This window comes from Bacillus rossius, chromosome 8 (genome assembly GCF_032445375.1).
Source record: "Bacillus rossius redtenbacheri isolate Brsri chromosome 8, Brsri_v3, whole genome shotgun sequence".
NCBI lineage: Eukaryota > Metazoa > Arthropoda > Insecta > Phasmatodea > Bacillidae > Bacillus > Bacillus rossius.
In genome coordinates, this window is record NC_086336.1 from 45,069,556 (window position 1) to 45,096,412 (window position 26,857).

Genomic DNA, 26,857 nt, shown 5'->3' on the forward strand with positions numbered 1-26,857 from the left:
AAAAGGTGACATTTGATCTAGTATGCGTAGGACAATTGAGTTTATCCTAGAGGTCATTGAAACTGAAAATTTTTCAGGTCCCTATTTGTTATACATCTAAAATCTGCCCGTGCCACGTAATACAGAAGCATTAATATTTTAAAATTAAATTAATATTTAGTACCATGAGATGCAATCTGGTTGGTTGCCATTCGTTTCTTTTCCGTGCTTTGTGAAAGTAGCAGACGGGATTAGTGAAATTTTTCGGGACATCCGTCTCCGTTCCCGCGCCACTGCAGGACGGGCCCTCAATGTCCCGGTTGGGATCTGCGGCAGCGTCGACGACGCCCGCTATCGGTCAAACAACTCTCCCTCCCTCCCTTCCCCTGAACACGTCCTCATCCCGAGGCCATTGTCGCGGCGACATTGTGCCGTCCGTTTGACCGACGCCCCTACGGTGTCGTCCGACAAAGCCCGAGTTCAATGTGCCCGACACTGTTTGCTTGGTCAGAACAACACCGCGACACAGTGGCGTAGCAAGCGGGTGGCAGGGATGGCCCCCGCCAGGGGCGCCGGAGCACATTTGGGGGGGGGGGGGAGGCTGCCGCGACGGTTTCGCGTTACTGAACCCTCCCCCCAACTCTCTTTTAATCCAAGAGGGGCCGCCATTTTCAGTTCTGGCCAGGGGCGCCAGTCACATTAGCTACGCCACTGCCGCGACACAGTGTGCCGCAAATTGTGCTGTCGTCGTAGCTACTGCGGGTCTCGTGGTCCGTTATGCCGGAACCTGAGCATCGAACCAAGGACCCGCGAGGAGTTCCATGCCGCGGAGTGCCACCCACTGCCTCTTGTTGTGAAACAGAGTTTACGTGTAGATGTCTGTGAGAAAGATGGTAATGTACAGGTACGGAAATTTTCACGGATTCATTTGGCCGCAAGCTAAAATGCAAACATTCATATTCATGCGCTGTTCATGATCGGACAGCAGTTATTTGGACACGCCCCTCTGCGACCTTGGGCCAACGACGTCCAGTTATGAGAGAAGTAAGCCAATCAGAGAGAGCCGATTAACAAGATAAAAAAAAAATTATATTTTTTTTTTCGCTAAGAAATCAGCCAATGTAGAAGCAAACGTTGGTTGGAAGAAACACAAGGCTTTGAAGGTTAGCTTGACGCTAGTTGAACTCGCGAAATTTCCGGGTGTCTAGTAATGAGTATAGGGCCATGCATATTTCTCCAAAAGATATCGAGACTCGCTGAAATTTAAAACACTGTATAGCATCGTCAGTGTTTCGTGACTGGTCGAGTTTCTTCCAGCTACATGTCGATTGTTACTTGCACCGATCACAGTAATTCGGTGCGGAAGCAAACGCGTGCTGAGTGGATCGGTGAAATTAAAGGCAACGACTTCTCTCGCAGATGGCCGCCAATCCCAAGGAATAAACCACCGGTGCGGGTATGCCTTGTCGCAGTCTAATACGCGTTCAGATTTTTTTTTCCTCGCGAAAAGTGCCTGCCCCTAGCAATGAGTAGGGGCAGGCATTTTTTGCGAAAAGATCTGCACACCTATTAGACTGAAACAAGGTATACCCGAACCGGTGGTTTCTTCCTTGTGACTGGCGTCCATCTGCGAGAGAAGTCGTTGCCTTATTTGGCCGAGCCATTCAAGACGCGTTTGCTTCCGCACTGGATCACTGTGATTGGTAGAGACCTGCAAAATTCGCGGATTCAATAACCTCCAGGATAGACTCTACTACACTCTACAAACTCGGGCAAATGCCACCTGTTCATTGGCTGCTGACTTGTGAGTCGTCTCGACCGAGTGTCTGTGATTCGACACTTCTTTGAGTGAGGGTCTCTAATTGGCCATCATTACTCCAGATTAACAGTGAACCAATTGCAGAAGCAGCGCTAAGGTATAATTATTTGAATTGTAGCATATCACGAAATGAATTCGCGAATTTTGCAGGTCTCTAGTGATTGGTGTTGTTACAATCGATATTTATCTGGGAGAAACTCACCCAATCACGAAACACAGACGATGCTACAGTGTTTTAACTTTCAGCTTGTCTCAAAATCTTTTCGTGAAATCTGCATGGCCCTAGTAATGAGTAGAGACCTGATAAATTCGCGGTTTCGATGGCCTTCAGGATAGACTGCACATACCCTTGTACACTCGGTCAAATAACGCAAGTTCATTGGCTGCCGACTTGTAAGTCGTCTCAGCTGGTTTCTCTGTGATTCGATCCTTCTTTGGTTGAGGGTTTATAACTGGTCGAGATTCGTCCAGATGAACAGTAAGCCAATAGCAAAATTATCTGAGAGGTATATGTGTTTGAATTCTAGCCTATCACCGAATGAATCCGCGAATTTTGCAGGTCTCTAGTAATGAGTCACTTCTAAAACGTTGTTCAATTGGTTTTATTAGGCGGGGATTGTGGTAGGACTCAAACCCACGCGCTGCTGAGGGCAAGTGAAAGGAAATAAACAAGTGAGATTTGGAAAAAAAAAAAAGTGTTCCAATCCCAGTGTGAGCAGTTTCAGCCGCACTGCCTGCCCGGTGCTTTAATTTCCAGAGTTTGCAGATTAATTATGCAGAGAGAGTGTGTGTGCGTTACTGCGTGACCAATGTTCTGTCACGCAGTACGAGTATAATCTCAAGCTACAGCCAGCGGCCTGTGACTTGACGGTTCTCGACCGATGCTTTACGTGTCCTTATGCCACTGTTACTCTGTCAACAGCAGCTTTAAACGACTTCATGCGTTTGACAGTCAGGACTGGAAACGTTCGCAGTTCTAGTAACCTCTGGGATAGTCTCCCCTCGGGCAAACCACGCCCGCTCATTGGCTACCGACTCGTGACACCTGTTAAACTAGGGTGCTCCTTTTGACTAGGATATTTCATTGACACATAGTTTGGATTCCAGCTTATCGCGAAATTAATACGCGAAATTTTCCGGTGTCTTAATGGTCAGTGTTCGCAAACAAACATCATGGGATGACTTTGCAAGTGACAGTTTGTAAAATAGGTACCACTGGTTCTCTTTATTCTTTTCGCCCCTGAACTCTCATTAGGTATTACGAAGACCCCAGGTTCGCATCCTGATTTAGTATTTTTCATGATTTCCCCCCTAAAAAGCACTCGGGCAGTTGATAAACCAATGACCATTACTTCCACATGTTCCGTTAAACTAAAATGCCAAGAGCAAATGTCTCTGATGACCTCATTGACGACGATTCATAGACAAAAAATATAAAAGATATATAAAAATGACTTGAAAGTTTAAGAACAATAATTAAAGATTCATGTGGGAAAATAATTATATCCATAAATGGTAGGGACCATAAAATTCGCGGATCAACTGACCTCTAGGATAGACACCACAGTCCTCTAAAACTCGGGTAAAAGTCATCCGTTCATTGGCTGCTTACTTGTGAGACGTCTGAACTAGGTTGCCTGTGATTCGATACTTCGTCTTTGACGGTTTGTCATTGGGTGAGAGTCCTCCAAATAATCTGAGAGTCATCATTAGCAGAAGATACTTGAAGATATAAGTATTTGAATTATAGCTTGTCGCGAAATACATCCGCGAATATTTCCGGTCCCTAGTAATCGTGGCACAGAGCAGATTAGTTTGCAGAAGCGAAAATACTTATTTTCGTAGTATGTTTTGCGTTGAAGGGTGTCTACTATACAGGAAAGAAAAACTGGAAAAACTAGATGGAAATATTGCTTATAGTTAGTGGACAATAGTGAGTTAGAAGGGCGGGCACGATTTATGATGTGTAAGATGAAAACAACTCACTTTGGGTTCCACATATCATCCTCGCTACACTGTCTGAAATTAAATGACTTTCTGTGAATGCATTTGATGGGATTTTTTATTTTTTTTTTTGTATTTTTCGCCATTGCCATTTATTGACGAAAATAAACGGAGTTTTGTAACTTATAAGCAAAAATAATATGATTATTCAGTTTATATCAAAGTTTAATAGTTGTATTTTCGAAATCAAATATATTTTGGCTATGGTTCAGTTTTACATCAAAAACATATTTAACTGCTTACTTAATTTTAATATTTTACGTTAAAATACAATTGGATACGTTACACGGAACAATTGCTTCCGGGCTAAATGCGTGTGTCCAGTTGATATAAATGTTTTATAATGAATATATTAAAAATAATAAAATAATATTATGGTAATCGTACAGTTCAAAATTACAGACACATTCAACTGCTGACTTAATTTTAATTTTTTATGCTAAAAAAACAATTGGATGTGTTTTGCTTCTCCGAACAATGTTCCTCAAGGTTATATACATATTTTCAAAATAAAATATATGTTCTGTTAGTCATAATTTTGGAACAAAAACACAACCAATTAATTTCTTTAATTTTTAATATATATATTTTAAAAATACAACTTTATACGCACATTAACATAAAATTAATTTATTACGAGTTTTTTTTTTTTCATTTTAGTGGGTAGGGGGTGGCAGTAAAACAGATCGGTATCTGGCAGACTTGCTAACGCGGCTGTCCTCTGTGAACTGCCGCGCTCTTAGAGAGAAAGAGAAAGAGAGAGAGAGAAAGGGGATTTGAAGAGAGTAATTGAGGGAGAGAGAGAGAAGCAGCTAGCATGACAGGGAAAGAGCGGCAACGGGCACAGCTGATGACCTATTATCAAGTCACGAAAAGACATCCATCACGTGCTAAGATTTGGCCTCGAATTGACCCTTTTGGCCCCAGCTTTAATTCCCAAAAGAGGGAAAGGTCCCAACGTTTGGACATATTAAAACAAAAAGCCGTAATTTAAGTGATCGTCACGGTCCGTCATTTGTGAAAGGAAAATTCACCTGAAACAGCTGATTCAGCAATTGGTAGAGACAGGAAAATATTCCTTTTTTTGATTTCGTGATATGATTTGTGCTGATTCTGCTTTTGGTTCACTGTTCATCTGGAGTACTCTAGACCAATTAGAGATCCTCAATCAAAGCAGTGTGAGACGCCTCACAAGTCAGCAGCCATTGGACAGGTGAAGCTTGCTCAAGTATGCAGAGGATCGTGGAGTCTATCCTGGAGTTCACTGAACCTGCAAAGTTTTTTTTGCGGTCCCTAAACGATTCGTTGATCGCCTCTTCGAATTTATCTTCCTCGTCGCGGGTCCTCGGTGGACGTTATCGCTCACATAGTGAGGGTCGCGGGTTCAAACCCCCCTAAAATAATTAAAATCTGCGAACGACCAATTGTTAGAGACCGGAAAAATTCGCGATTTCAATGACCTGTAGGATATACTCCATGATTATCTACGCACGCGGGAAAATTACATCTGCTCATTGGCTACTGACTCGTGACACCTGTTAACTGGGACGCTAGTGATTCGATACTTCTTTTGTTAAAGGTTTTTCATTGGCCGAGTATCATTCAGATAAACTGTGACCCAATCACTGATGCAGTAAAAAGGCAAACGTTTTTGGATTCTAGACGATCACGAAATGAATCCGCGAATTTTTCAGGTCTCTACCAATTATATTCCAAGTGGTTAGGAGCGCTCTAAAATATCGCGCGCATGACCACGTGACGTAAAACTTCCAACTAGAAATTTTAGGGACTAGAAATTTTGCGGAATCAGTGACCCCCAGGGTATATACGCTACGATCCTCTGCATTCTCGGGCTAACGTCGCCTGTTCATGTGGCTGCGGAATCCACGAATTTTCCTGACGCTAGAAATTTTTCATGCAGACGTATCATGTAAAATTTCTATGAATGATTTTTATAAAAATCTTAGGAACTGGAAAAATCCGTTGTTTCAATGGACGTCCGCGTCGCCTTCATACTCAAGACAATGTCCCCGTGTCATTGGTTGCCGTCTTGTGATGCGCCTCAACTTGGTAGGCAGTGAGTCTATACTTATTTGAATGAGGGTCATTAACTGGCCCATAATACTCTAGATTATCATTGAACCAATAGCCGGAGCATCACAAAAGTATAATCATTTTAATTTCAGCGTATCAATAAATGAGTCCACGAATTTTTTCCGATCGCGATTTCAAATCCCTAAAGGATAGACTCCATGATCCTCTATGCACTCGTGCAAATTACATCTGCTGATTGGTTACCGACTCGTAACACCTGTTGACTGGATGATCGTGATTTGCTAGTTCTTCTGTTAAAGAATTTTCATTGGCCCAGAGTCCTTCAGATAAACTGTGGCCCAATCACTGAAGCAAAATAATGTCAAAAGTATTTGGACTCTATCCTATCGCGAAATGAATCCGCGAATTTTACAGGTCTCTACCGATCGCTAGAAATTTTGTATGCCGGCGTATCATGCAAAATATCCATCGCAGTCACCATCATCAGGGTAGAGTTACTATACCCGAGACGTCGGTGAGGTATTCGCCTTGGACGCGGCTACAACCCAGAAGCCAAGCTATTTCAGACAATGGCCGCGAAAGCCTGCGATCTTTATTTTTAATTTCAGCATATCATGGAATGAATCCGCCAGTTTTTTTCCCCGAATCTCTAGTGGATGATTTTATTTGCCGACGGGAGTGAAGTCTGGGGAATGAAATGAACAGACTAGAACTGGTGAGGCGATTGAAGGACGCGTCGCGGCAGGAATGTACATACGTGGGAAGCCGCTTCCACGATCACAGCAACGTCACACGTCACTTGTTTATTTGGCGTAGGAGGCTGGACTTTCCGATGACCCATCAGCATCACGACAACCCACAGCCTTACCTACACCAAGTTGCAATCTATTATGTTCACTGTTTGTTTCATTCTCTCAGTTTAATACCACGGAATCGTGCTAGGCGATGCCATAGTTACATTTTCTTTTTAACTGTCAACATATTGCGAAGTCTGTACGGTAACGTCACGTAAACTAGATTACCGTTAGAATTTGCCAGCACAAAATGTTTATAAGGTGCACATGTGTAACTACCACAAGAAGGAAAATTCATCGCAAGTTAATCATAATTAAACATAAACCAGATACGTAATGTTGCCAAAAACAATTTTTATCGTGGCCAAAGCGATGCATGTAACGGAAAATGCTTCATTTGATTGCTGAGGCCTTCTGTTACACATTTTACCACGAATGATGTGGACAATAAAACATGCGTCTAACTGTAATTGAACCAAACAATTGTATTTATAACGTGTGAAACTAGAATTTACTGCTATAAAAATCTATTTTTTGGGTGATTCCGATCGAAGCACACATTTATTTTATAAATTTATTGCATAAATTTATTTTATAAATTTAATGCAAATATCCACGATACACTTTGTTTCGAGAGACGAACGAAATGGTGTAAGGGTATGGTGTCACATCACGAGTGTACTCAAGATAACATTGGTCTCCGAACCACTGGGACCGAATCGACGCTCATAATCTTGAGCCGTGCCAAGGTGCTGGGATTGATTTAAGTTGTACACAGCGGTGACGTCAGCGTGACGAGATTAGCGACAGATTTTCCGATTGGATATTTTTATTCTATTATTATCATGTCGCTGGTGACGAAGTCACTGAAAAACACGCGAAAATTTTGTTTTTTGAATAATCATTGGACTGGTGGATCGGTAAAATTAGTATTTTCATATTTCTCAGGGTACTGTTTACCGATTTAAACGGTGCAATTTTTTTAATGTGTTGTCGTGAAAGGATTTTTTTCCCCGAACCATTGGTACCTATCTCTATTAAATTTATCGATAAAAATTAAAAAAACTTGTCAAAATTGATATGTCAGAAAAAATTGCTGTTTCATTTCATGATAAGATTAAATTAACACACACACACCTTTAAGCTGCTTTTTCTATTGGCTCAGTTTTTAACTGGACGACTCTGGGCCAATGAGAAAACCCCTCAACCAAAGAAGTATCGAATCACAGGCAAACCAGCTGAAACGACTCACTAAGTCAACAGCCAATGATCTGGCGTTATTGGTTCGAGTGTACAGAGGACTTTAGAGCCTATCCTGAAGTTCATCGAAACTTCGAAAATTTTTCTAGTCCCTAGTTATTGTTTGATTTTGTTTGGCAGTCGGGTATATATGCAGGGGCAGGCATTTTTCGCGAAAAGATCTGACCGCTCAATAGACTGCAACAAGGTATACCCGAACCTGTGGTTTATTTCTTGTGATTGGCGTCCGTATGCGAGAGAAGTCGTCTTATTTGACCGAGCCATTCAGGACGCGTTTGCTTTCGCACTGAATTACTGTGATTGGCGTTGTTACAGTCGATATGTATCTGGGAGAAATTCACCCAATCACGAAACACAGACGATTTTACAGTGTTTTAACTTTCAGCTGGTGTCGAAATCTTTTCGCGAAATCTGAATGCCCATATATAGAGACCTGCAAAATTCGCGGATTCAATGACCTCCAGGATAGACTCTACTACACTCTACACACTCGGGCAAATGCCACCTGTTCATTGGCTGCTGACTTGTGAGTCGTCTCGACAGAGTGTCTGTGATTCGACACTTCTTTGAGCGAGGCTATCTATGTAATTGGCCCTCATTACTCCAGATTAACAGAGAACCAATTGCAGAAGCAGCGCTTAGGTATAATTATTTGAATTGTAGCATATCACGAAATGAATCCGCGAATTTTGCAGGTCTCTACATATATATATATATATATATATATATATATGCTTTTTGCATCGCGTAGTTCGCGTCGCTTGCGTCGCGCCCTTGCGATTCCTCGCGTCGGACCGAGCCGGCGACGGCAAAGAGCGAGGTCGCGTCCAGGCCTTTCGCTCGCTCGTGACGCGCATCTATGATGCCACGGAGCGAGGCCTCCAGCCAGCATCCTGCTCGACCAGGCGACGAGGATGCTGCGTAAGTCATCTGGACCGTTCGCCCGTGCGTGACCTTGACGTGTCGGGGAACCTGTTGTTTTCTCTATTTGTGTGTAATATTTTCGGCTCTCGGTATAACAGCACTTTGGTACGATAAAATTTCGGGGATGGAACGTAAGTCGCCGTGGAACGGAAATGCGTGACCACGGTGCTGCCATCTGTGGCGGATGGCGAGAAACACAGTTCAAAAATCAGGTGCAAAGCCTGGGCTTCGAAATTTTTTTTTCCTTCAACGATGCAAACACTTCACTTCATCCACTGTTTTGAGCGTCCAACCAACATTAGCTGGATAAAAAAAAAAATGGCTTCACCCGGTTACCATTGTAATCATTAGAGACAGGAAAAATTCGCGAGTTCATTTCGCGATAGGCTAAAATACAAATAGTTATACCTCAATGCAGCCTCTGTCATTGGCTCACAACTCACCTGGATGACTCTGGGCCAATGAGAAACACCCAACCGAAGCATTATCGAATCACAGGCTGCTACGTTGGGACGTTTCACAAGACAGCAGCCAATGAGTGGGTCACATTTGACCGAGTGTAAGTAGAACTATGGAGTTCATCCTACAGGTCATTAAACCCGCGAATTTTTCCGGTCCCTAGTAATCATGCATACGTGGTCACCCCCCTGTTTGGGCCCCTCCGAGCAGTGACGAAGGGAATAAGACGGAAATGCCAAAACACCAAAGTTTCAGTGATGAAATTTTTTGTAATGCTGCAGGAAAATTACATCGAAACGTTTCTACAACGTAGAAAGAAACACCGGGTGTTGTCCAAGGGTACACGAACGAAGCCACAGTTCCAGGGACGTAGTTGTTGTAAGGTGGAACAGAAGCGGAGGCGCCGCGCGGGTCGAGTGCGCAGCTGTGGTGCGCAGGTGGCCATGGGCGTGCTCTTCCTCTCGCTGAACCTGCTGAGGGACTGCCGCCTGCACCTGGGCGAGTACCGCGGCTCGGCGCTCGCCATCAACTACTCGGCCATGGGCATCTCCGTCACCGTCACCGCGCTCAACCTGCTCATCAGCGCCTTCGACCCGGGGCTGGGGCGGCTCGTCGACTCGTCCGTCATCTTCGGGGGCGACTAGCCCGGGCGGACAACCTCTCGCGCCGCAGGTGTCCGTCGCGATGAACAGAGACAGGAAAAAATTCGCGGGTTCATTTCGCGATAGGCTGAAATTCAAACATGTGTGTACAATTCTGCTGGTTCTGCCATTGGCTCGCGGTTTAACTGGAGCTCTCTGGGCCGATGCGAGACCATAGACCAAAGAAGCGTCGAATCACAAGCTACCCAGTTGAGACGCCTCACAATTTAGTACCCAATGAAAACGCGCGTTTACTTGAGAAATGCAGAGGATAATGGAGGCTGTCCTAGAGGTCATTGAATCCGCGAATTTTTCCAATCCCTAGCGATGAAGCATGTGTAGAGACCCGGAAAATTCGCGGGTTCAATGACCTCCAGGGATGGACTCCAATATCCTCTACGCACTCTCGGGCAAATGCCGACTGTTCGTTGGCTGCTTGCTGACTTGTGAGTCGTCTCGACTGGGTGTGGCCTGTGATTCGACACTTCTTTGAGCGAGGGGTCTCTAATTGGGCCCTCAGTCCTCCAGATTAACAGTGAACCAATGACAGAATCAGCACTAAGGTATAATTATTTGAATTTTAGCATAACACGAAATGAACCCGCGAATTTTTCGGGTCTGTAAGCATGTGCTACTTGCGGTCCGTGGTGCTTCCCAGCCCCAGTCGCTGGTCATTGCCAAAGCTCTCATACCTTCCTGATCCCCAGCAGTTCTGTTTAGTTTATATAGCTCTGGAATGTAAAACTAACTGGAATTTTCCCCACTCTATCCTGATAGGTAGGGACCGGAAAAATTCGCGGTTTCAATGCACATTCCCCTGTACACTCGGGCAAATAACGCAAGTTCATTGGCTGCTGACCTGTAAGTCGTCTCAGCTGGTTTGTCTGTGATTCGATCCTTCTTTGGTTGATTGTTTATAATTGGTTGAGATTTGTCCAGATTGACAGTAAGCCAATAGCAAAATCATCTAAAAGGTATATTTATTTGAATTTTAGCCTATCGCTGAAAGAATCGGCGAATTTTTCCGGTCTCTACTGATAGGGCGCACATGTGGGAGGGGACCGTGAGAATGCCGGCCGCAGGTCGGAACAATCTGTAGTGCTTCCCAGGTTGGAGGAAATCGGAGTAGGCAGTGCTGACAATGTCTTAGGGCAAATGACACAGCCAACCTGTCTGGTCAGCTGAATCCTGATCAAAATGGAAAAGGGGGGGGGGGGGGGTAAATACCTTGACAGCTCTGTCTTAATATTTCTTGCTCTAGAATGTAAACAAAAGGATCTGTAAGCAGACTCCCATTCTACCCTTAAAGGGCGCATGTTTGGGAGGACTGGTGGAGGATGCCGACCACATGTCGGTTGGAACACTAATGTAGTGAATCCAAAGGCTGGCATACGTCTTTGAATTTGGATCCAAACAACGTTTATTGTAAATTATAAAGAAATATATTTTTTTTTGTTTAATTTAATCAACTCCCACAACAACATCGATATTTTTTGTAGCTGCCGGAAAATTATTTGAGTGAAATAATTGGAGGTAGTAATACTTCAAAAAAAAAATATGTGGGAAATAAAGGTGTTACCTCGGGAGGCACTATAGATAAAGACCGGAAAAATTCGCGGGTTCAATATGACCTCCAGGATGGACTCCAATATCCTCTACACACTCTGGCAAATGCCAACTGTTCATTGGCTGTTGACTTGTGAGTCGTCTCGACTGGGTGGCCTGTGATTCGACACTTCTATGAGTGAGGGTCTCTAATTGGCCCTCAGTCCTCCAGATTAACAGAGAACCAATGACAGAAGCAGCACTAAGGTATAATTATTTGAATTTTAGCATAACGCGAAATGAACCCGCGAATTTTTTAGTTCTCTAACTATAGACCATAAGTCGTGTAAATGTTTTCAACATATTTTGTCTTGCTGACCCTGCAGACGACGTTTTTTCGGTTGAATTCATACTCACCATATATGTGTGTGTATATATATATATACGTATATATACATATATATAACTTACATTGTAATCGGCATAACTCGGTTTTTTTATTCAAAAATTTATAGAAAAATAGCTATAGATTTTTTTTAAAATTCTTGGTTTACACGGAATACAGACGCCACTTCTGTATTCTATGACAGTTCTAAGGCCATCTGGTTGTAAGGTATCCGAGTGAAAAGAGTGGAAAGGAGGGAGGGAAAGTTTTAAATTAAATAGTTTTACCAAAATAATTTTAACGAAAATTTGGATAATTTGAATCAAACTTAATTTTACTCACACTGTCCAGATGTACACATCAGCGCAAATATTGCCATTTCAAGATGGTTAGAAGAAAAGCTAATTGGGAAAATGTGTAGTGACTGGAAAAATTCGCGGATTAATTTCGCGACAAGCTAAAATTCAAATACTTATACTTTTAAGTTGCTTTTGCTCTAATGACTAGGTGGCAGGCATTTTCCGCGAAAAAAACCTGAACGCCTATTAGACTGCAACAAGGTACACCCGCACTAGTGGATTCTTCCTTGTGATTGGCGGCCGTCTGCGAGAGAAGTCGTTGCCTTATTTGACCGAGCCACTCAGGACGAGTTTGCTTCCGCACTGAATTACTGTGATTGGTGTTGTAACAGTAGAGATGCAACTGAAAGTAACCCACCCAATCGTGAAACACAGACGATGCTACAGTGTTTTAAACTTCCAGCAAATCTATGAATCTATTCGCGAAATAAGTATTGCCCCAGCTATAAACTTTAAATTTGGTCGATTCGTAGAACTCTGCCCGAAACCGATAGGAAAATTTGAATTTTTTTAATTTTAATTTTTCAACCCCCTAGAATAAATTAAAAATTGCGACGCACCTACGAAGTCGGTGCGGACCTCACTTCAGAGGCCAACTGTGATGTTCCAAATGTTTGAACTATTGAAATACTGCTTAAACCATCGTGTCATATTTAGCAAGATCTGCATATACGGTCGTGTGACTTTCTGTCGTATCTTCATCGGTTATACTTAGGGACCGGAAAAATTCGCAGTTTCAGTGACCTCTAGGATAAACTCAATTGTCCTATGCATACTAGATCAAATGTCACCTTTTAATTGGCTGCTGACTTGTGAGACGTCTCAACTGTGTTCCTCGCGATTCGATTCTTCTTTGGCTGAGCGTCTCTCGTAGGGACAGAGTCCACCTGATAAACCGTCAGCCAGTAGCAGAAATATCGCACAGTTTTATGTATTTGAATATTAACCTATTGCGAAATTAATCCGCGAATTTTTCCGGTCACTACCCATCATCAGGGGCATACAGATTTCGCGAAAAGATCTGAACACATATTAGACTGCAACAAGGTATACCCGCGCCTGTGGTTTCTTCCTTGTGATTGGTGGCCGTCTGTGAGAGAAGTCGTTGCCTTATTTGACCGAGCCACTCAGGACGCGTTTGCTTCCGCACTGAATCACCGTGATTGGTGTTGTTACTATCGATATGTACCTGGAAGAAACTCACCCAATCATGAAACACAGACGATGCTATAGTGTTTAAACTTTCATTTAGCCCCGAAATCGTTTCGCGAAATCGTCATGCCCCTAGTTATACCTAGGGAATGAAAAATTTCGCGTTTTCAGTGACCTCCTCGATAGACTCCGTAGTTCTCTGTATGTCACCTGTTCATTGACTGCCCACTGCTGAGATGTCTCAGCTTGGTAGCCTGCGATTCTGTAATTTTTTTGTTGAAGTTTTCTCATTGGCCGGGGACCCAATATTATTTCTTACAAACTGTGTGCCAAAAGCGGCATCAGCTTAGAGGCATGCACATTTGAATTTTATTTTACCACGAAATGAAACCGCGAATTTTTCCGTTCCCTAGTTATACCTCAGAAAGGGTGACTTTTTTACGTTCTTTAAATGATTCATGCATTGTTTATCTTAAAAACTGTGTTTATATGTTTGCTGTATTGTCTAGGTTTGTTGTCTGCCTGCATTTAATATGTCTCGTCGTTGTTAGCCCACTGTGTTCGTCTGTGTTGTTATATGATTATTATCATCATTATTATTTCATGACTAAGTTCCTTCAACGGAATTCTTGTGCTGCCTGATATTCATATGGGAACATTTTTTGCCCGTGCTGTCATCGTTGTGTTGTCCATAACACTTGTTTAGTTTCATCGTTGGTTTTGTTTGTACGACATCAGCTGATTCAGTCTTGATTTTTATAATTTTTTTATTTTCATATTTTTATTTATTTTCGATTTTCGGAATTTTTTTCCTTGACAAACATTGCAAAACTGCATTTGTGTATGTCAAATAACTGCATAAATTCACTTTTTTTTAATCACACAAACCAAAAGTTCGAAGAACCAATGGTAACATTACAAAATTAAACTGATCCAATCGCACGCAATCCGACCGAAAAATAAAAAAAAAAAACACGGCAGCAGCTACGAACATTGGTATACTAGCGTGCGCAGAGTTCGTCCTGGGACCAGAAAATAAAAGAGTATTTTGAAGGTCTCTTTGCCAGTGACGAAGCATGCAGCTGGCCTCGGAGAATCTTTTCGCGAAAAAATACTTGCTCAGAGACCGGGAAAAAAAGTCGCTGATTCATTTCGCGATAGTCTGAAATTCAGTTACAGTACATATACATTTAAGCTGATTTTGTTATCTGCTCATTGCTATTGTGGTTCATCTGGACGACTCTGGGTCAATGAGAAACCCTCGACCAAAGAAGTGTCGAATCACAGGAAAACCAGACGAGAGACGACTCCCAAGTCAGCAGCCAATAACACTGTAGACTATCCTGAAGGTCATCGAAAGGGCGAATTTTTCAGGTCCCTATTCATTTCACAATAGTACACGTTTGTAACAAGAAACTCCAATTGCACCAGTTTAGTTAAAATATCCAGTGACATCTGCTTCACAAAAAAATTCGTATTAACTTGTAACAAGCAAATTTTCACAAGCTAAAAGTGATATATAGGCTCCTAAAATAACCCGGGTTATTGACCACTGTAGCTTACAATCTAGAAGGTAACACTTGTTTACTACTAATTCTCTATCTAGCTCACATTTTAGGTATGTTACACGTGTACCTACTAGTAATTATCTTAAAAATGATGCTGTGGTTTAGTTCTTCCTCTAATATTTAAAATAAAATAAAATACAGAAACAAACTAGAATCATAATTTTTTTTCAACTAATCAATAATAAATGTTAGGCAGTGTTTATGAACTACGCAAGGAAAGTATCGAAGCAATAAAACAACATATGCAGCCAATGCAAGAAAATCCATGGTAGTTTATTAAACACAGAATAAATAGAAATTACTCCCACGGCTTCTTTTGTTGGAGGGGGGGGGGGATGTAATTGTCAATAGTTTGATTGTAAAGTGTTATTTTCTTTCACTGTGCGAAAGTTCAACAAGTGAAAACTTCATGCGTGTAAAAACAACATAATCGTGGGCTTCTATGCACAAAACGTCTGCGTATTAAAAAAGGTTTTCGGAACCCTTCACTTCAAACGTTGCGTTTAGGTGTGTTGCGTTTTTTTTTATAAAATAGTGATACTTTTTGAAAACGTCGTTATTGAACTTTTTGCGTGTTGCGTTTCTTTCGTAATTTCGTTTATTACGTAGTTTATGAACCCGGCCTTACCGGTAAATTAATTAAATGAGGTTATGTTGCCATATCTCTCTGTTAGTTACAAGCGTACGTACCACTACTACACTCGTCATACTCAACTGAAAATTTATTTATTTTTGGTGACAATTGTCAAACGAAAAGAATTTTGAGACTGTCCGAGTGTTAAAACACTGCAGTGTCGCCTGTGTTTCCTGAATGGTAGAGGCCTGTAAAATTCGCGATTTCAAATCTCTAAAGGATAGACTCCATGATAATCTACGCACTTGTGCAAATTACATCTGTTGATTGGTTACCGACTGGTAACACCTGTTGACTGGAATGATCGTGATTCGCTAATTCTTCTGTTAAAGATTTTTCATTGGCCCAGAGTCCTTCAGATAAACTGTGGCCCAATCACTGAAGCAAAAGTGTTTGTACTCTATCCTATGGCGAAATGAATCCGCGAATTTTACAGGTCTCTACTGATTGGTTATGTTTCTTTCAGGGTGCATGTTTTCTGATTGGTACACGAGTCACAGCCACCGAAGCATGGGAAGCAGACGCGGTTCGGATGGCTCGGCGACAATGCGGCAATGGCGTCTCTTGCAGACGGTCGGTCACCAATTGCCTCATGCAGTTAGCGAAATCCAGATTTTTCTTTTTTCCTTCACTGAAAATCGCATCGCCCTGCGGATCAGGTGCCTTGCACGTCTGGCGTAAAGCACCGCGGCGCTATTGCACCTGCGACGGGACTGGAAAGCAAGGCACGCCGGCGCGAACAGACCGGAACGGTGACTGGGCGAGTTTCCCCCTCCCCAAGGAGGCGCAGCGTTCGTCAGGGTCGCGCATGCGCAACACCGCCCCGAGGGCACTCTTCCGTCGCGAGAACTGACCGGGCGTGTCGACTCGTATGCAACACGCTGAAACATGCCGACGTTCAGCTGTTGCGAAAGTACAAACAAGTAAAAAAAAAAAAAAAATTAGTTGTCTGTAAAGTCGGTTTACGGACGATAGTTTAACGTGACAACGTCATAAAAAACATTGATGAAATTATTGCATCTTTTATGAATAAAATTGAATCATTTTTATTGAATTATCACTATTTTGTATGGATACAAAGAAGGAGTGAAATGAAATCTACAATTTAATTTATAAATTTACTTTCATTTGCACTCATTAATTCAAATATGTTTATTACTTTAACGAAGAGATTATTTTAACTATAACTTTTATAAATGTTCGCTATTTAACTTCTTCCAATCTGTGTTATTCTGTTAAGGATAGGACGATGATAGGAAAAGTAGGAAACGAATGGAAGTGTTTCAAGTTTAATGTGCCTCGAAAAAGTCAAATCGATGGTTGTTCCAATTTTTGTGGAAGAGAGATAGATGCGGCGCAAGCGTACAATGAGCGTAACGGGACAATGTGCGTAACGGGACACTTTTTCGTGCGTGCAGCTGGCGTTCATCGATTTATTAGACGTCACGTCAAAAAAAATGTAAATGATTCCCAAAGATGAATGAAAGAAAATCAATATCACGCACCATTTTGGTTACTTCACTCTTCTGACATTACTAGAGACTTGCAAACTTTGCGTAATTTTCTGGTACTCCACTACACACACACCTATACATAAGTGAGTCAAATGGCTTTTGTTCAATGGCTGTTACCCCATTTTACCTTCTGCCTATACTATATATGATTGAATCATGTAAATCAAGGCATCTTCTTGTCGGTTTCTTATTATTCGGGGCGTGTCAAAATTACCAATGAATAGGGACCTGAAACATTTTCGTATTAAATTCACTCTAAGACTCCACAGTCACGTGTATATTGGGGAAAATGTCACCTGTTCATTGGCTGCCGACTGGCGAGACGTCTCAACTGAGTAGCCTGTGATTCGGTAGTTCTTTAGTTGAGGGTTTCTCCTTGGCCAGGAGCATTCCATATAAACTGTCTGCCAATAGAGAAATTAGTTTATATTTGAATTTTATCCTATCGCGAAATTAATCCGCGAATTTTTCCGGCTCGTACCCATGAATCAACGAAAATGCCATCATAAGGTTACAATAATGTACATTCTAGCCGATCTCCAAACATTAACATGGATTTTGCAAGTGCCTGGAGATGTGATGAAATTATGAGATTTTGTAACCACAGCAGCGAGTCAGCCGCGTACACCTCGGCACACATTTTCAACATTTACGTTGGAAAATAACCCCGTTCTGTGTCGGAGCCGCAAATCAGTTGAATGCGCAGCTTGATCGCACTGTGTGTGTCGCGTCCTGTGGCCAATGGCTAGAGACTGGAAAATTTCGCGCTTTGGATGACCTCTAGGATAGACTCCACAATCCCCTACATACTCAGGCAAATGCCACCTGCTCATTGGTTACCGACTCGTGACATGTGTCAACTGGGACGCTTGCGATTCGATACTTTTTTGCTTAAAGGTTTTTCATTTCCTGAAAGTCCTTCAGATAAACTGTGAGCCAATCAGAGAAGCAATATAAAGGTACAGTTGTTTGGATTCTATCATATCGTGAAATGAATCCGCGAATTTTTCCGGTCTCTAGTCTGGTGTGCGGCCTGTCCCGGCAGGTCGGGGTCGGAATCATCTTCCTGGTGATCGGCGGCCTCAACATCAACCGGCAGGTGGACCAGCGTTCCGCCGTCATCCTCAACGACGTGTCCCTCGTCATGGTGTTCGCCATATCCCTGATCAACGTCATCATCTCCGGCTTCGGCATGGAGCACTCGAGCCAGCCCCTGCGACTCGTCTCGCAGGAGATGCCGAAGTCTGACTCGGGGGCACAGGAGTAGCTCTCTCTCTCTCTCTCTCTCTCTCTCTCTCCCTCCCCCCACCCCAGTCCGCGCCTCCGTACCTGACGGGCACTCAAGAAGATCGCGCCTTCTCTTGGGTCCGAGACCCGTGAGCCGCTTGCAGATGATTTACGGCAAACTCAAAATTTAGATGAAAGGCAATCACTCTCAGATCTCGTGCAGAACCACCAATGTACGCTTTTAATTTCATTTTCACCCATAAGGTGAGATGGGCTAGTTCACATGAAAATGGTCATCGCCATTTAAAAAAAAAACCTAGAGTTTCACCATGGTTTCTACGACTGTAAGTTGAACAGCTGCTAAACCTGTCTTGTGCAAGGGTTTGTTTGATGTTTGGAGCCCAGAACTCGGTATCATTCTCATTTCGAAGTAAGTAAAAATCACTGGATGATTGTATTAAATAAAATTTACAATCCAGTGTAGCATTTTGAATATCGAATATCCGCTTCTCAGATACGGAGGTGATTCTCGCGTTGACTCAAGTGATCTCGCGGGATGCCTTGCAATCCTCGTTGAGTTAGCAGTTTTTTTCTAGTGACGACATCGCTCTGACTGACATAATGCGGCGTCGTCATCTTCTCTCTGGCTGACATCACGGCTCGGATGTTTCCGGATCTAGTGGGCTGATGCAGAGTGCGAGGGCGTTTGCCGGCCATGTGTGACGAATTAAGGCACGGATCCGAGGGGATAACAAGAAGAGAGAAATTGTGTCATTCAAATCAGTGGAACTGTTGCGTTGGTCTTTAATATTTTATTTAGAAAAATATGTCCTCTAGAGGGGTGCACAGCGTTCAGGTTAAAACACACAGCCGGCAGTGACCTGTGGAACAGTACACCAGAATATCTAGGAAAGGAGTCGCCTCTGAAGGACTCCCCTTGAGATTTGGACCCCGGATCCGTGTCTCGCGTGGACACACCCCTCTCGTGTTCCCCCCTCCGCAGATGTCGGCCGCCGTGCTGTCGCTGTCGCTGACGCTGATGAACCTCAACCACCCGGGGCAGCAGTACGCGGCGGCCGTCGTGAACCACTGCCTGCTGGCCTGCGTCATGGGCGCCATGGTGTCGGACGTCATCAAGATGAGCTTCGGGCTGGACCCGGCCGTGCCCGTCCGCGACGTGGAGCTGCTGCTCCCCCCCGCGGCGGTCCCCAATGGGTCGACGGCGGTCCCTCGGTGAACCCGCGGCAGGACTCGTGCGCCGTCTCTGCCCTCGCGTCCACATGCGTGGAGCGAATTACCACTCAGCAACAACCACAAACTGCCATCTACCACAAAAGAAATTTCCTAAAAAAAAGCTAATGTCTAGAGACCTGCAAAATTCGCGGATTCATTCGGTGATAGGCTAGAGTTCAAACACACATACCTATTAGATGATTTTGCTATCGGCTTACTGTTCATCCGGACGAATATCAACCAGTTATAAACCCTCAACCAAAGAATCACAGACAAACCAGCTGAGACGACTTACAAGTCGGCAGCCAATGAACTTGCGTTATTTGCCCGGGTGTACAGGGGTATGTGCAATCTATCCCGAAGGAAATCGAAACCGCGAATTTTGCAGGTCTCTACTAATGTCATTTACCAACTTCCAGGACCAATACACAAGCCCAAACAATTTTAAAATGCTATTGGAACGATCATGCCATTTCAGAGCTGTTTCTTTCTTAGTTATTTTTATCACACGAGCAAAGCAGACAATAAAGCCAGAATTGCGACGTTTCATTGGTGCAATACCCATTCATTACTCGTGTTTGCTAGAAGTATTTTTGCAATTTGATGCCTTAGAATGCACGTGACGGAGAAATCTGAACGAACTCATACCCCAGTCGTATGTTTCACATTTTCGTGGTGATTATGTTTTCTTCAGGGTTAAAATTTGTTTTTATTTGTGTTTTTTTTAGCTTGTCGCACGTAACTTATGTTTGTTTTCCATTGTTTTGTGATTATTTGTTTTGCTTTTTTTAATCTTTATTTATTTTTTCCAGAAAGAGATTTATTTTTGTTCTTTTGCAGCTGATTATCATCTAAGGTGTTCCAGCCAATTTTGATTTTTTTTTGCTTTATTCTTTTTTTTTTCTCTCTTCCTTTTTTTTTTTTTGCACGTTACTCTCAGTTTCCGCTTCTTTGTTGTGCTGGCGGGCAGGTGGTGATAGGCATCATCAACGTCACCCTCGGCTCAGCCTTCAACATCAACAAGCAGCCTCACCAGAGGGTCGCGAACGCGTGGAACAACGTGGTGCTGGCGCTCAACATCATCACCACGGCCATCAACGTCGTGATCAGTGCCTTCGACATGCGCCAGTCGGGCGCGGGCCCGGGCAGCGGTCTCTTCAACGCGACCACGACCACGCCGAGGGGCGCGCTGGCCGCCTGAGTTACTCTCCTACTCGTACCTTCAAGTCTCCGCCGCACGGAGTCGTGCACGCGGGAGGAACTCGAGACACTCTGACTGCGCGGACGTTACAATGTGATGGTGGATCTGTCATCTTAACACAGACACTCTCGACAACATAACACAACCTCAAAGGAAAAAAATACCATAAAATATATATTTTGAATCATAAACACTTCCTCTTAACGCCAGCCACATCTTGTTTTTATTTTTCAACGCTTTTCTCAGGCAATAATACAGTTCAGCTTATTTTTATATACATAGTTGTTTGTGAAACTAAAAGTAGTTTATAATTGTAAATCACACGTTTTAAATTATTTTAATGTTATTTAGGTTATGTAAAACCTTCAGAGAGACCGTTATACTTTCAGCCAACGTTAATTTTGACGAATCAAATACTTTTCTGAACTGGTAGGAAAAATACTGAAAATATTCGTAGTGAGCGATGGAATAATATTGGATACTTGGCCTATAAGAGCAATAGTTCACTTCGTTTGATTGCGTAACTATCGCATGAAAATTCTGGTCTAAGAAGCTTTATGACTTTATTTGAATAACAACTAAGTTTTCAGAAGTATTTTCCAAATTATTGTTTATTAACTGCCAGACACACGCATATTTCTTGAGGGTATATTGAAACACAGATCTTTCCAATCTACCTAAAACATTAAATTTTGAATCCCTTGCTTATTTTGAGAATCCAGACTTTATAGATCTCCATTTGTTAATGATAAATCAGGATCTATTGTAAATTAATATATATGCATATATATATGCAGAGTTTACTTTACTAAAATTCGTAAACAAAGGAAGATTCGCCAGTATTGTAAACTTATTGAATACTAGCTATGAAGTATAAAAGTTCCTAAATGCATTATATTTATATAAAAATTGTATAGTACTCAGTGCAAGATAATTACGTATGTGGTCATGAAGTAGGTTTACAGAACTAATTTGAAAACCCAAAGCCAGCAGACCTAAATATTTGTTAGTATCTTTATAAGTGACAGTTTAATAATCTTGTTGAAGCAGAACAAACCATCTGCATCGAAATTAGTTTTAAGACCTTTTAATATCTAACAAATAACTTAAACTTTGGGATAAAAATCTGAAGAAAAAAAATTGAATTTTACAAAATTTTCAAATTACAGAAGATTAAAAATAACAGAAAAATTAAAGTTCGATAGACATTGCTCTATTTTTCTGCATGTGTTTTAAAAGCATCCAATGTTAGAATCCATTTATGAGTCTAATATTGGGACATGCATGACCTGGAGCAGCAAAATTAACTTTCTTGCATTTATTTAATAGGAAATTGTATAGAATATAATCTCACCATCTCTTCTGATAAAGGAAGTTTAGTGTGTGTATAGTGATTTTACCTGGAAAAAAAAAATTAGGCTATTAAAAACTTCTCATTTCTTTGCTCCGACGCACAAGTATAACATGTCCAGTGTCACTTAAAGCATATGTATACGATGTAGGGATAATATCTTTATGTTGGACTGTTAAAGTATAGCAAGACTACACACTTGAATCATCATCCAGATTAAATTGACAATACTCGTCGACTAGCTGATTTGCTTTCATATGTGTTTCATGAGTAGTAAGTGCTATGTGTACATGGCTAGTAGCAACTAGCTGGTGTTTATAGCTAGCTTAAAAAAAATCATGTTATAAACTTAAGAAACCAAAAAATGTAGATACAAATAACGTAAACAATGTTAGAAAAAGCTATTCAGAGATAAAATTATTTTTATTTACTTGTTTATAAAATTATTTGTGTACTTACTCTTACTGTATTTGTTATAAAGAATTTTTCTCTTAGAAAACGTAGAATTGTATTATGGATTTGGTGATGTAATTGCAAAAACTCACTACACGGTTTACATTCTACAATATTTGGTTTTATTTATAAAAACTAGTTTAGTTAATGTGAGCAATTTAAATAATGTATGCAAATCGAATATACGAAGTACTATTTTTAAAGTTATTTGTAACATTTCGTAATTTAAGAGTAAGGTTATTTATTATTTGTTCGCTTATGGTGCCTTAATTTGTAAGTGCGCTTACGTATATAATGGTATCAACGCTTCAGTATTTTTGAGGATGGATTTTAATAATGGGAAATAGTTGAATACTATTTATTAATTATTATAAGTTTAAGTAGCGTGCCATGTTCTAAAAATACAATGTGAAAAACCTCCTGACTTGTGCCGTCCAATAGATAAATTTACACTGAAATCATAGTAACATAACGTTTAAAATTAAAAAAATATATATTATTAAAATGAATAAATTCTGTTTTAACAATTATTTTATTTGATTCATTAATGTTCTCGAACGGTATTCTATATTTTTACTCTGGCAACAGCCATACAGATACATTTCAATTGTTTTGATCTACATCACGATTCAGTACTGTGAGGTAGAAACTATTACATTCAACTGAATTACCATTAAGGTACTAAACCTCATAAATAGGTTGTTGACGATATAATTATAAATACATGCAGGCTACCCATGTATAAATAACTATAAGTAATTCATAATTGTTATTTTGAAATTTAATTGTCTAGTAATATTTATATAACGAACTGTTTTAGTATAGTTTCAAGAATAATTTATTTCACCTTTGACCTCACACACTGCTTTTGTCTTGAATGTGAGTTTTGGAGGCATTGAATGACTTTTGAATATAATAAAATAAGTTTTTTTTTATTTACGTTTGACCAATTGTTGGCTGCAATATAATTCTGTCTTCCCAGAGATCCAACACATTAGGGTGAAGAAAAATTCATATAGGTAAGTAACAATTTTTTACATGCAGTGAACATTGATCAAGAAACATCTACAAATTGTAAACCTAAATTGTTCCAACATAAATTTATACCAGAGATATACACACTGAAGCAACATCAATAGGTCAAAGCATGGTTCAAATGATACTAAGCGGAAAATTTTTAAGTTTATTTACCTGTAACACTGTCAAGTGATCGAGTAACAAAACTTACTAAATTTTGGTGTATCACAATTACAATTAAGCACGCTTTTTTTTTCCAAAGTGGCTTACCGGTATAAAACACAATTGTAAGATTTTTAAAACAAAATTTTAGATTTTGACTTGTAATTTTTGTATGAATCATGTAAATAAACACTAATGGAGTTAACTTGGCCTGGTTTTGTGATTTTCGTTATATACCTTTTGTTTCCCAGAGTTAATTACTGCCAATAAGTCGCACAGCGAAATTCCCGAATAACTACATGGAATAGTAGTTTGTATGTTTTTTTCAAACAATTATTTGGACACGAGTTACAGTAAGCAACATAATGCTTTAAACAAATGAGAACAACTCTGCATCTTCACGTTTACCATAAATATTAAGAATAGAGAAAAAAGTATTTTCGTAGCAACGTAACGTTGAATTCATTTAGTTTTACTACTGCTAAGAAATATGTATAAACATTTATTTATAAAAAGTCTTTTCTAATATAAAAATAATTTGCTCGTTGGCTATTTGCATTTAGCTGAAAGCTACACTGAAAATACATTTCAAGGAACTTTCCTGAGATCGTCCATTACGTAAACATTAAGTTATAAATAAAAATAATAAACTGTATTTTGTCATGGTGTAAAATTAAAAAATGAGGGATGCATACCCACAAGTAACTACGAAGTTAATTAAATAAGCTAATTATTACAATAAACATCTACATTACTTTACACAACAAAACAGCATCTTTATTTTCTGTTTATCCTTTTACTTAAAGTATGCCTTTGTTTTAAATCATATACACAGGCCTAAGTGATATATGGTTTTATTATATTTTTAAATGTTATTAATGTCATGATAAAATAAGAAATATATCTCTTAAAACAAAATCCTTTAATAGTTCTGAACCTTTTTTAAAGCTCCCTAATAGGGTTGAATGGAACTATATTTTTACAAATGTTTGTTTCAGTGTCAAATGACAATATTTGAAATGTGACGTCACCGAAATTTAATGTCGATACTGATTTTGCGTGGCTGTTCAAAGGGGTCAGTTCCCTAAGTTCGATCAAAGATATATATATATATACAATTGATAGCTATTAAATTGTTTAATCATTTCAATAATTGTTTATTTAATGTTTCTCAGTACCTTAAAATAAGTTATTTTTCACACCTAGCTAAAATGAGAGAATTAAATTGTGTTATATACAATTTTAAATGTAAAATTTATCATAAAACTCTTTATTTGTATAATACCATTCATGAAATAAATATGTATTTTTTTTCACAAAACCTTGATAAACACAGGTTTCTGCGATTTTTGGAAAAATTATTTTTGTTTTGATTTTTGAACGATATATTGAAAATAACGTTGTTTTTTCTACAAAGGCCACATGCTGTCACTTTATTACGGTATATTGCACGATCACATATTTTTAGTTCATGCTAGGGGTGAGATAAATTAGTCTTAAAGTTTCTCAAATCCATAAATAGATTAAAATTATAAAACATTTTTTTAAACAATTATCCATAGTTATGTCATACATTTATTTTAAATCAGGAGCAAAGACACGAACTTACTTTGTCAAAATATTTCAGAAATAAAAACTGCCCCGTTTAGACTGCTCGCTGCTTTGCAGGTTTGCGTTCACGTGTTGTGCGTGCGGCTTCTTCTCAGGGGTAATACATCCCCTGTGTGTCTGCCTAGATTACTTCTTTGATAGCAGGAAACTTCCTTCCCCATCCACACGAACAGTGGAAAAGTGGAAAAGCCCCTAGAAAAAAAGGTGGTTTCAGAAACCTTCCTCGGGAGACTTCCAAAAATAAACCCTTTAAAAACACTTTTTAAATCCAACCTAGAACTTAATTTTGTACTATGAATTTGCTAAATGATCTTAAAAAATGTTGATTTTCTTTCTTGGTCAATTGTGCTCGGGTCAGTTTTATAAATGCTAACGATATAATTCCGGTGTTATCGCTATTGTATGAGGCATAAATACTAGGGACATGTTTATAGTATGAAATCATGAAACCTGAATTAAAATCGTAAGGTCTTAACCAGCACGTTAAATTTGCGTGCTAACAACAATAATTAGAGCCTTCCTTTGTCCATTAATGCCTATAGATACGTAATGTGTAAACATCTTAGCTCTCGATATACAGCATTTGATAGGAATAATTTCGTGCAAATGGAACGGAAATATGACAAAAATGGCGCACCCAAGTATAGCAACATAAACCCGTTTATAAACACTTTCGTAAACATTAGGGGACATACCAATCGTATTGGTGTACCAAATGAATCTTTATGATAGTGAAACTACCCTGGAATATATTTGGTAAACTACAATAGTAATAGTAAGAAGTAATCTGAAGTTTTAAAATACCTCCGAACAATGGATCTACAATTCTTCTAAATATTTGAGAACAGGTTCGGTGGCACGGCGGTAAGGCGGGCGCTCGGGCGTTTGTTTACCTTCAGGGTCAGGGTTCAAATCTCGTCACTGAAATATTATTTTTGCTTTTTCAATAACATTACTATACACTAAAAATGTTTAATCAAATCAATAATGTTAAGGTTTGTTTGTAGTAGTTTTTACTTACTTATTTCAGTCGTTTGAGCAAAAACAAATATACAAACATATACTTAGTGTTATAAAACGTGTTTTAAAATGTTTCAGATTGATGTGTCAAATGTAATATAAGTATAACCTCTAGCGTGTGCGGAAACTTTAAAGTATTAAATGTGTAATGAATTTTAACAAGAATGACAGTATTTTAATAAAATTCCTGGTCGAAAATCAGGTGCAAGCCAGGGTTTAGGATTTCTTCTAATATTTTCCTCTTTAATTTCTAATAGTTTAAAATTTTCCTTTGTTTCGAGCTGCCATCTGTGGGTTAGGGTTAGGATAAACTGCTACCTAGTTACTAAACTGTTTCAATTTTTTAATTGATTTTTTTAATGCTTTACTGTTTATTTATACCTAAATGCATCATTTCTTGTACAGAGGTGATATGTTTGGAAAGAACATTTTGTACCCAAAACCTAACAGGGTCACATTGGCTAGCCATGGCAGCGATTGGCGCCATGAC

At 40.2% G+C, this 26,857-nt stretch overlaps 1 protein-coding gene across 2 annotated transcripts in view; it reads left to right on the forward strand.

The window, feature by feature from the left end:
* The window catches only part of LOC134534836 (ninjurin-2-like), a 63,184-nt gene extending 39,240 nt beyond the window's left edge, over positions 1 to 23,944 (forward strand). The window contains exons 3-4 of one of the 2 annotated variants that reach the window (XM_063373462.1): positions 9,732 to 9,966; positions 20,523 to 20,605. In XM_063373462.1, coding sequence (XP_063229532.1) covers positions 9,732 to 9,938 — 207 coding nt within the window. In that variant the 3' untranslated portion in view covers positions 9,939 to 9,966; positions 20,523 to 20,605. Of the gene's footprint in view, positions 1 to 9,731; positions 9,967 to 20,522 lie in introns of both variants that reach the window. The other variant, XM_063373461.1, reaches the window with a different exon arrangement.
* The last annotated feature ends 2,913 nt before the right edge of the window (positions 23,945 to 26,857 follow it).